The sequence below is a fragment of the Macrobrachium nipponense genome, chromosome 4 (genome assembly GCF_015104395.2).
Source record: "Macrobrachium nipponense isolate FS-2020 chromosome 4, ASM1510439v2, whole genome shotgun sequence".
NCBI lineage: Eukaryota > Metazoa > Arthropoda > Malacostraca > Decapoda > Palaemonidae > Macrobrachium > Macrobrachium nipponense.
Genome location: NC_061100.1, coordinates 25,865,710 through 25,878,209, shown reverse-complemented (window position 1 = coordinate 25,878,209; position 12,500 = coordinate 25,865,710). Strand labels below are relative to the sequence as shown.

General features: G+C 37.1%; 1 protein-coding gene across 1 annotated transcript in view; it reads right to left on the bottom strand.

Moving 5' to 3' along the window:
- Positions 1-12,500, bottom strand: part of LOC135210819 (uncharacterized) — a 47,216-nt gene that overhangs the window by 22,747 nt on the left and 11,969 nt on the right. Inside the window, exons 5-11 of the mRNA XM_064243686.1 lie at positions 11,590-11,706; positions 10,209-10,325; positions 9,557-9,694; positions 8,287-8,424; positions 2,441-2,540; positions 2,178-2,279; positions 1,228-1,326 (exon numbers count right to left, since the gene is read on the bottom strand). Of these exons, the coding sequence (XP_064099756.1) occupies positions 1,228-1,326; positions 2,178-2,279; positions 2,441-2,540; positions 8,287-8,424; positions 9,557-9,694; positions 10,209-10,325; positions 11,590-11,706 (811 nt within the window). The remainder of the gene's footprint in view (positions 1-1,227; positions 1,327-2,177; positions 2,280-2,440; positions 2,541-8,286; positions 8,425-9,556; positions 9,695-10,208; positions 10,326-11,589; positions 11,707-12,500) is intronic.

Below are 12,500 nucleotides of genomic sequence, written 5' to 3'. Positions count from 1 at the left end.
ACACAGACTGTTAACACTTTGTATTATTGTGGACCTTTTACAACATTATATATACTCTCGCGATGGAGAGTTTTTCCCTACCCTAATAATAATAATAATAATAATAATAATAATAATAATAATAATATCTGAAAACCAGTGAAGACGAGTGGCTCAAAAGTGCATGGAAAGAAGGACTGATAAAAGTAGACGAAGATCCAGAAATATACAGAGACAGGAGAATGACAAGCAGAACAGAGGAATGGCACAAAACCAATGCACGGGCAACACATGAGACAGACTAAAGAACTGGCCAGCGATGACACATGGCAATGGTTACAAAGGGGAGGGCTCAAGAAGGAAACTGAAGGAATGATAACAGCAGCACAAGATCAGGCCCTAAGAACCAGATATTTTCAAAGGACGATAGATGGAAATAACATCTTTACCATATGTAGGAAGTGCAATGCGAAAAATGAAACCATAAACCACATAGCAAGCAAATGTCCGGCACTTGCACAGAACCAGTACAAAAAGAGGCATGATTCAGTGGCAAAAGCCCTCCACTGGAGCCTGTGCAAGAAACATCAGCTACCTTGCAGTAATAAGTGGTACGAGCACCAACCTGAAGGAGTGATAGACAACAATCAGGCAAAGATCCTCTGGAACTGTGGTATCAGAACAGATAGGGTGATACGTGCAAATAGACCAGACGTGACATTGATTGACAAATTAAGAAGAAAGTATCACTCATTGATGGCGCAATACCATGGGACACCAGAGTTGAAGAAAAAGAAATGGAAAAAATGGACAAGTATCAAGACCTGAAAATAGTAATAAGAAGGATATGGGATATGCCAGTGGAAATTATACCCATAATCATAGGAATACTAGGCACGATCCTAAGATCTCTGAAAAGGAAATCTAGAAAAACTAGAGGCTGAAGTAGCTCCAGCACTCATGCAGAAGAGTGTGATCCTAGTAACGGCGCACATAGTAAGAAAAGTGATGGACTCCAAAGGAGGCAGGCTGCAATCCGGAACCCCACACTATAAATACCACCCAGTCGAATTGGAGGACTGTCATAGACCCCAAAAAAAATAAATGATAATAATAATAATAATAATATAATAATAATAATAATAATAATAATAATAATAATAATAATAATAATATAGATAAAGTCCCCAAATAAACGTCTTAACATTTTCCTGGAGACTTAGAATTGCACTTGAGAACTCGACTAACCTTCCACGTTTAGAATAGCCCAGTCTCCCTTGGCTTCTAGCAGAGCCTTCACTATTCTTCCTCTGCCAGATCTGGCTGCTATGTGCAGAGCTGTTTCCCCTGTAGTCAATAAAATGAAATATTAACATCTGTTACATGATATATTTGGTAACGTCAACAAAAATATTATATTAATATTTATTACGTAACATATTTGGTATATTCTTTGTCCAAAAAATATTGCATTGAAGTTTATGATATATCTGATGTGATCATTGTCATATAAAAGAAATAATAACTTCAGAATTATCTTTCTTTTATTTCTGTATATTTTGGTATTCATAAATTCGTGAAAATTTCACAAATATATATATATATATATATATATATATATATATATATATATATATATATATATATATATATATATATAGTGTTGGGCTTACAACCCAAAATTTGTGACGAGTTGCATATAATATGTAAATATATTATATATATTAATATATATAAATTATATATATATTATATAATATAGATCTAATATATAAGATATATAGATTAGAGATATATATTATATATAATTACTAGATATATTATGTTTGTTAAAAATATATATAGATATATAATATATATATGATATATTTATATATATATCTATATATCTATCATATATATATGTATATATATATATATCTATATCTATATAATATATATATATATATATATAAATACATATACATATATATATATATATATAAGTAAAAAATACATAGTTAAACACCACAAAATAAATATCTACTGTGTACCACATGCAATACGCTGTAGACAACACTAAAACAACCTTAGCACCTCATAGAGTCCCATATTTTATTCGACTTCCTCCAAACAAGCTGTAGACTTCTTAAGCTTCTCCTTCTCTAAATAATAACACATCCCACCTCCTAAGAACAGATGAATGAGCCTGTCTTTACCATCATTATCGACGGCGTTTACGTCCACCTTCGCCTCCAAGAGTTTGTTGACGACTGGCGCCAATCTGATGTTCTCAGCGATCAGATGAATAGCACGACGACCTACGGACGACCAATTTGAAGACAATGAGACTTAAGTAAGAGGCTGTACGAAAAAGTTACATGGCTGGTGAGAGAATGAACTAGCATGTACGTGTATATGTAGATATGAATATAACGATAATAAGAGTTATCAAATTATGATAGTAAACATTTCTACTCACCGGTATTATCTTGAGTAATGACCTCATCTAGATCAAAGGTTGGCCCGTTCAATATCTCCTCTATGGCTTCGATGTCTTCTGTCTTTATAGCCGCGTATAACTGAAATAAAAGCATTTTTAAATGGCTAAGATGTCTTCTAAGCTTACTAAGATTCTCTCTCTCTCTCTCTCTCTCTCTCTCTCTCTCTCTCTCTCTCTCTCTCTCTCTCTCTCTCTCTCTCTCTCTCTCCTTCCTCTCTTTTTTTTCGTTGATTTAGGTAAGCTTTTTCCCTTCAAGAAGAATGTATTCATATATATATATATATATATATATATATATATATATATATATATATATATATATATATAGTATATATGTATATGATATATATATATATATATATATATATATAATATATATATATATATATATAAATTATAATCATGAAAGAGACCCTCTGGAACATTAAAATTTCTAAGATACAAAAATAATAATAATAATAATAATAATAATAATAATAATAATAATAATAATAATAATAATAATAATAATAATAATAATAATAATAATAATAATAATAATAATAATAATAATAATAATAAGTAGACTATAAGAAAGCCTTCGACATGATACCACACACATGGCTAATAGAATGCCTGAAAATATATGGGGCAGAGGAAAATACCATCAGCTTCCTCAAAAATACAATGCGCAACTGGAATACAATACTTACAAGCTCTGGAATAAGACTAGCAGAGGTTAATATCAGGAGAGGGATCTTCCAGGGCGACTCACTGTCCCCACTACTCTTCGTAGTAGCCATGATTCCCATGACAAAAGTACTACAGAAGATGGATGCCGGGTACCAACTCAAGAAAAGAGGCAACAAAATCAACCATCTGATGTTCATGGACGACATCAAGCTGTATGGTAAGAGCATCAAGGAAATAGATAACCTAATCCAGACTGTAAGGATTGTATCTGGGGACATCAGGATGGAGTTTGGAATAGAAAAATGCGCCTTAGTCAACATACAAAAAGGCAAAGTAACGAGAACTGAAGGGATAAAGCTACCAGATGGGAGCAACATCAAACACATGATGAGACAGGATACAAATACCTGGGAATAATGGAAGGAGGAGATATAAAACACCAAGAGATGAAGGACACGATCAGGAAAGAATATATGCAGAGACTCAAGGCGATACTCAAGTCAAAACTCAACGCTGGCAATATGATAAAAGCCATAAACACATGGGCAGTGCCAGTAATCAGATACAGCGCAGGAATAGTGGAATGGACGAAGGCAGAACTCCGTAGCATAGATCAGAAAACCAGGAAACAAATGACAATACACAAAGCACTACACCCAAGAGCAAATACGGACAGACTATACATAACACGAAAGGAAGGAGGGAGAGGACTACTAAGTATAGAGGACTGTGTCAACATCGAAAACAGAGCACTGGGGCAATATCTGAAAACCAGTGAAGACGAGTGGCTAAAGAGTGCATGGGAAGAAGGACTAATAAAAGTAGACGAAGACCCAGAAATATACAGAGACAGGAGAAAGACAGAAAGAACAGAGGACTGGCACAACAAACCAATGCACGGACAATACATGAGACAGACTAAAGAACTAGCCAGCGATGACAATTGGCAATGGCTACAGAGGGGAGAGCTAAAGAAGGAAACTGAAGGAATGATAACAGCGGCACAAGATCAGGCCCTAAGAACCAGATATGTTCAAAGTACGATAGACGGAAATAACATCTCTCCCATATGTAGGAAGTGCAATACGAAAAATGAAACCATAAACCACATAGCAAGTGAATGCCCGGCACTTGCACAGAACCAGTACAAAAAGAGGCATGATTCAGTGGCAAAAGCCCTCCACTGGAGCCTGTGCAAGAAACATCAGCTACCTTGCAGTAATAAGTGGTACGAGCACCAACCTGAAGGAGTGATAGAAAACGATCAGGCAAAGATCCTCTGGGACTATGGTATCAGAACGGATAGGGTGATACGTGCAAACAGACCAGACGTGACGTTGATTGACAAAGTCAAGAAGAAAGTATCACTCATTGATGTCGCAATACCATGGGACACCAGAGTTGTTGAAGAGAAAGAGAGGGAAAAAATGGATAAGTATCAAGATCTGAAAATAGAAATAAGAAGGATATGGGATATGCCAGTGGAAATCATACCCATAATCATAGGAGCACTAGGCACGATCCCAAGATCCCTGAAAAGGAATCTAGAAAAACTAGACGCTGAAGTAGCTCCAGGACTCATGCAGAAGAGTGTGATCCTAGAAACGGCACACATAGTAAGAAAAGTGATGGACTCCTAAGGATGGCAGGATGCAACCCGGAACCCCACGCTAATAAATACCACCCAGTCGAATTGGAGGACTGTGATAGAGCAAAAAAAAAAAAATAATAATAATAATAATAATAATAATAATAATAATAATAATAATAATAATAATAATAATAATAATAATTGGAGCTACAGAAGCAAAAAGGAAGAAATGGACAAGAGAAGAAAATAAGGAAATATGGAGATGCTACATCAGAAGCAACCCGACGGAGAGAGGATATAGAAGAAGATTGGTCAACATCTGGAATGAGAGGAATAACACACCCCAAAAAAGAGCAGAGGCTGGTAGACCAAGTAAGGAACATAAAGAAAAACAACTGGCTCTCCCCAATAGAAAGAGAAGAACTGGAAAGGGAAATGTCACACGACAACGAATTACACGAAGACGAACTGAGAGACGATGCCACAGAAGACGACAGGGAGGATGAGGTATCAAACAACGACACACGAAGAAACACCGACGAAGTAACAGAGAGGACGGAATGGGTAGAAAAGATTAGACAATGGATGGAGCCAGATACAGAGAGAACAAAGATCCCCTCCATGAAAGCCTATAACACCAAGAAATTAAGGGAGAAAACAAGTGAGGTCAATGAAATAATGGGCATAATACAGACCACCAGTATCACAGAAACAAATAACTTGGTATATGCAGGAGCAAGATTAGTAGTAGAACTGATGGGGATTCGAACACCAACACCACCAGCACAACCAACCCAACAGAAACCAAAACAGCAACCTCCTTGGAAAAGGCGCCTGGAAAAGCAAATCATGGTGATGAGATCTGACTTGAGTAAACTGAAAGAGATGGCAGAAAAAAGGCTAAGAAGCAAGAAAACAAGGGAGGAACTCAACGAGGAATACAAAGTACAAGAGAGGGGACTAAACAACACAATAGAAGATGTTAAACAGAGGCTTAAGGCCAAAGCACATAAGATCCAACGGTACATGAACAGGAATAAGGGATACCAACAGAACAAACTATTCGGAACCAACCAGAAAAGACTATACAGCCAACTAAGAGGGGAAGACAACCACCCAGAAATTCCTGAAGCCGAACCAAGTAAGAGACTCTGGGAAAACATATGGAGTAATCCGGTATCACACAACAAACATGCAACATGGCTCCAGGAAGTCAAAGAAGAAGAAACAGGGAGAATAAAACAAAGATTCACAGACATCACGACAGACACAGTCAGACACCAACTAAAGAAAATGCCAAACTGGAAAGCCCCAGGTCCCGATGAAGTCCATGGATACTGGCTCAAAAACTTCAAGGCCCTACACCCACGAATAGCAGAACAACTCCAGCATTGTATCTCAAATCACCATGCACCCAAATGGATGACCACAGGAAGAACATCCTTAGTACAAAAAGACAAGAGTAAGGGAAATATAGCCAGTAACTACAGGCCTATCACCTGCCTACCAATAATGTGGAAGTTACTAACTGGTATCATCAGTGAAAGGCTATACAATTACCTAGAGGAGACAAACACCATCCCCCACCAACAGAAAGGCTGCAGAAGGAAGTGTAGGGGCACAAAAGACCAGCTCCTGATAGACAAAATGGTAATGAAGAACAGTAGGAGAAGGAAAACCAACCTAAGCATGGCATGGATAGACTATAAGAAAGCCTTCGACATGATACCACACACATGGCTAATAGAATGCCTGAAAATATATGGGGCAGAGGAAAATACCATCAGCTTCCTCAAAAATACAATGCGCAACTGGAATACAATACTTACAAGCTCTGGAATAAGACTAGCAGAGGTTAATATCAGGAGAGGGATCTTCCAAGGCGATTCACTGTCCCCACTAATCTTAGTAGTAGCCATGATTCCCATGACAAAAGTACTACAGAAGATGGATGCCGGGTACCAACTCAAGAAAAGAGGCAACAGAATCAACCATCTGATGTTCATGGACGACATCAAGCTGTATGGTAAGAGCATCAAGGAAATAGATATCCTAATCCAGACTGTAAGGATTGTATCTGGGGACATCAGGATGGAGTTTGGAATAGAAAAATGCGCCTTAGTCAACATACAAAAAGGCAAAGTAACGAGAACTGAAGGGATAAAGCTACCAGATGGGAGCAACATCAAACACATAGATGAGACAGGATACAAATACCTGGGAATAATGGAAGGAGGGGATATAAAACACCAAGAGATGAAGGACACGATCAGGAAAGAATATATGCAGAGACTCAAGGCGATACTCAAGTCAAAACTCAACGCCGGAAATATGATAAAAGCCATAAACACATGGGCAGTACCAGTAATAAGATACAGCGCAGGAATAGTGGAATGGACGAAGGCAGAACTCCGCAGCATAGATCAGAAAACCAGGAAACATATGACAATACACAAAGCACTACACCCAAGAACAAATACGGACAGACTTTCCATAACACAAAAGGAAGGAGGGAGAGGACTACTAAGTATAGAGGACTGCGTCAACATCGAAAACAGAGCGCTGGGGCAATATCTGAAAACCAGTGAAGACGAGTGGCTAAAGAGTGCATGGAAGAAGGGACTAATAAAAGTAGACGAAGACCCAGAATATACAGAGACAGGAGAATGACAAACAGAACAGAGGAATGGCACAACAAACCAATGCACGGACAATACATGAGACAGACTAAAGAACTAGCCAGCGATGACACGTGGGAATGGCTACAGAGGAGAGAGCTAAAGAAGGAAACTGAAAGCATGATAACAGCGGCACAAGATCAGGCCCTAAGAACCAGATATGTTCAAAGAACGATAGACGGAAATAACATCTCTCCCATATGTAGGAAGTGCAATACGAAAAATGAAACCATAAACCACATAGCAAGCGAATGTCCGGCACTTGCACAGAACCAGTACAAAAAGAGGCATGATTCAGTGGCAAAAACCCTCCACTGGAGCCTGTGCAAGAAACATCAGCTACCTTGCAGTAATAAGTGGTACGAGCACCAACCTGAGGGAGTGACAGAAAACGATCAGGCAAAGATCCTCTGGGACTATGGTATCAGAACAGATAGGATGATACGTGCAAATAGACCAGACGTGACGTTGATTGACAAAATCAAGAGGAAAGTATCACTCATTGATGTCGCAATACCATGGGACACCAGAGTTGAAGAGAAAGAGAGGGAAAAAATGGATAAGTATCAAGATCTGAAAATAGAAATAAGAAGGATATGGAATATGCCAGTGGAAATTGTACCCATAATCATAGGAACACTAGGCACGATCCCAAGATCCCTGAAAAGGAATCTAGAAAAACTAGAGGCTGAAGTAGCTCCAGGACTCATGCAGAAGAGTGTGATCCTAGAAACGGCACACATAGTAAGAAAAGTGATGGACTCCTAAGGAGGCAGGATGCAACCCGGAACCCCACACTATAAATACCACCCAGTCGAATTGGAGGACTGTGATAGAGCAAAAAAAAAAGAAAAAATAATGATAATAATAATAATAGCAATTACTTTATCTTTCTGTGAGTGCGAAATCTTCTCCTTCATATCTTTCATGCTGGTCTCCAAAGCCTCCTTGTCCTTTTGGATCTCGTTCTCTTGGGAGTTCAGCTTATCTGAGATGGCGTCCAGTTGAGTCAGCACTTCGTCCTGCAATGATTAATAAATACGTATACATGTAAAAAAAAAATAGATGTATATAGGAATTGCTTAATGAATGCATAGGTTTGCTGTAAATTTAGCAACTTTTCATGAATTCATCATAATCAGAGATATTATTATTGGATATGTGTCATAAGATAAATGTTCCCATTGTTTGCAATCCATCAGAGGAAACAATTGTTTATTTGCAATGCATCAAAAGGAAACAATTGTTTATTTGCAATGCATCATAGGAAACAATTGTTTATTATATGCAATGCATCAGAGGAACCAATTGTTTATTTGTAATGCATCAGAGGAAACAAATATTTATTTGCAATGCATCAGAGAAACCAATTGTTTATTTGTAATGCATCAGAGTAACCAATTGTTTATTTGCAATGCATCAGAAGAACCAATTGTTTATTTGTAATGCATCAGAGGAAACAATTGTTTATTTGTAATGCATCAGAGGAAACAATTGTTTATTTGCAATGCATCAGAGGAAACAATTGTTTATTTGCAATACCTCAAAAGGAAAAAGCAGATATTTATATGCAATGCATCAAAAGACAAAAGCAGATACTTATTTGCAATGCATCAAATCAAAAGAAAAGAAACATGTATTTATTGACAATGCATTAAGAGACAAAACATGGCTTTAATTTACAATGTATCACAAGATATAAATCCTCTCTATTTCTCTATATTTCACTTGTAACATATAAAAACACATATCAATTAGCCATGCAAATAAAAAAGATATAAACGTCTTTTTATTTACAATGCATCAAAACACAAACATTTCTTAAACCAAATGAAAAAAGCACATCTTAAAATCAGGACATCACTTTATCTGCAATGCATCAAGGGTAACCTTTTATTGTATTTGTAATGCATCAAAACACGAGCTTTTCTTAAACCAAATAAAAAAATACATCTTAAAGTCAAAATATCACTTTATCTGCAATGCTTCAAAGGAAGCTCTTTTTGTTTGCAATGCTGCAAAGTGGAAAAAACACAGATGAAAAAATATTTCAGCCACAATACACGATAGGGAAAAGAACTCCATTTTTTAAATAAAATAAAAACTGCAGAAGAACAAATCCAGAAAATGACGACCACAGAAAAATCATCATACCTTCTCCCTCTTCAGCTCCAGGTTCTCCTCCTCCAGAACCACGACCCTCCTGCGGTAATTGCTGACGTCCTGCTGGTGAACGTCCTTAGCCTCCTGCAGATTCTCCCTCAGGGAGTCGATATCCTTCTTCATATCAAGCTGTAGGGAATAGATGCTTCACAATTGGGTGATCAAAGAATGTTGTCAGTAACCGGATTCGGGAATCTGTGGCAAAACCTTGTGATTATAGTTTATGACATTGTGTTTGTTATGAATGTTATGTAAGTTATTTATTGAATGTTTGGAAAATGTTGTAAGTCTTTTGTTGTAGCTTTCAGTGGTGTACAATGAAGTTTGTGTACAGGACATGCATTGGGCTAATGGTTATAATCACAGATACAGGTAGCAATTATCTGTACACACACACACACACACACACACACACACACACACACACACATATATATATATATATATATATATATATATATATATATATATATATATAGTATATATATTATATATAACACATTCATACACTGATGACAAACAGTTTACAAGACGAAAAGTTTTGCTATACCTATGTAAAAAAGGCTCAAACTAATAAATAGATAAATAAATAAATAAATAAATAAATAAATAAATAAATAAATAAATAAATCTCGCCACTTACATTGATCTTCTGGAGGTCACTCAATTCCTTATGCAGGGATGCGATGACCTCCTTATTCTCCCTGATCTCCCTCAGGGCGTCCTCGAGGGCCGACTTCAGCACGGGATCCTCCCTTCCCTGAATCGAAAGTTTCAAGGATGAGTCCTGCTACTATATCCTATTAATATCCTGTTGGTTCCAGAGGTCTTACAGTGACCCATTAATTGTGTAAGAGTGCTGGACTCTTTGGAAATATTCTGTGAAGAATTACTCCTTTTTAATCAGGGTAATCATCCTATTCTTGATCCTATTTTCAAATCCTGGCTTTCTTTGAAATGCTGGAATAAAATGAAAAGGCTATGTATACGACTATCCTGTTAATTCAGAGGTCTTATTGTGACCCATTTCTTGCATAAGAGTGGCAGAATCTATCATGAAAAAGACCTGAAGCTATTAGCAATTTTCACTGTTCTAGCATTGACTGAAATCTGCCTCTACTGCAGTGAAAAGTATCTAGTAATTCGCTTAGTTTGATGTGTAAGGAACCTGAAAGTCAAAAAACAAAGATACTCTCACAATTGCTCTTCAATTTATATAATCTAAAACAATCTAACTATAACCACGTCATCATAAAATACAACACCATCTTACTAAGTAATCAGTGATTCAGAATCTCTCTTTAAATCTAAGAGAATTCATTATTACAAAATTCATCTTAGTCTTTGGATATCGTGCTGCATTTTCCTTATTTCATGCCAGATGCTTGCACTTCTCAAGCAGGGAAAGTTGAAACGAGACGTTATCTTATCTGGACCAATCAGTTGGTCTAGTGATTTCCTTGATAGCCTTCTGCTTCGAGCTTTTAGCGTATATCTGACATGTCAGCTAATGCTGGCTTTTATTAATGATAAGTATCTTGTGGTTCTTCACATATGTATGGGGTTGTGTATGGATTTGTATTGTAGCAAACAGTAGTTGTTTGTACACTTATGTAAGTAAAACACTGACTGTTCACCTTGTAACTTAGCATATACCTTCCAATTTGAGAACTTCTCGACAGTTTTTTAGCTCATAAGTGACTTTATCTTCACCGAGAATGATTGCTTTTAAAACATGTCTCTGTTGTGGCGAAGGCCAGTAAATCCGTATTATTACCTTTAATTGTTCATACTCAATCACTGTAACGTTTAAGCAATTTATCACGAGCGTACCACAAACAGTTGAAAAATAGTCAACGACCATAAGTGGCAAAACTCTTCGCCAAATGGTAGATAATTGTATGAAGCACTGGGTAGGACTATCAGTAATTCACTAACTTGTATCCAAACTGTTTTGATGCTTATGGGATAAGTAGACGACATATGTATACTCGATAGGTAAGCAAAAGTGATTCTTTGATTACCTTCTCCTTTTTGCAAATTATCAGTTGATTCCTAAGGTCCTCGATGGTCTTTTTATCTTCAATGTTCTTCCTCTGAGCAAGCTCCAATGAAGCCTTCAGGCCTCCTATTACTTCTGCCTGCAATATGACAGGATAATGTCACTGTATAGAAGGTAGGAATTTAGGTTGGGTGGTGAATGGGACTTCAAGAGACTGCATGAGAAGGTTTTAAGACGTATCTTTAGGTAGGCCAGACACAAATAGTTAAAGCAGAGGTTAGGAGGACGGAGTATATAAAAAGAAATGGTAGCTCATTATGTGTCAAGACAATCTTCGTTTCATACATCTTAACTTAATCTAAGAATTGCAGCAGACTCAGAGAGGGATATTATAGTTGCGGAACCTGAATTATGATTCTAACCACTCACTTAATGGTATTTTGTGTCATTTTTCAAAGTTAGTTTGGTGACTAGTGCTCTAGACGCCTTACGAAGGAAATCAGATTACCAGACCAAATTGCCAAACCATACCATACATGAATTAGGCTTACCAAACCAGATTGCTGTCCCATATCATACATGAATTAGGCTTACCAAACCAGATTGCTGTCCCATATCATACATGAATTAGGCTTACCAAACCAGATTGCTGTCCCATATCATACATAACTAAGGCCTACCAAACGAGATTGCTATCCTATACCATACATGACTTAGGCCTAACAGACCAGATTGCTGTTCTATATCATGCATGACTTAAGCCTACCAAACCAGATTGCTATCCCACATCTTACATGACTTAGGCATAAAAGACCAGATTGCTGTTCCACATCATGTACGACTTAGGCCTACCAAAGAAGATTGCTGTTCCATATCATACATGACTTAGGCCTACCAAACCAGATTGCTATTTCATTTCATACATAACTCAGG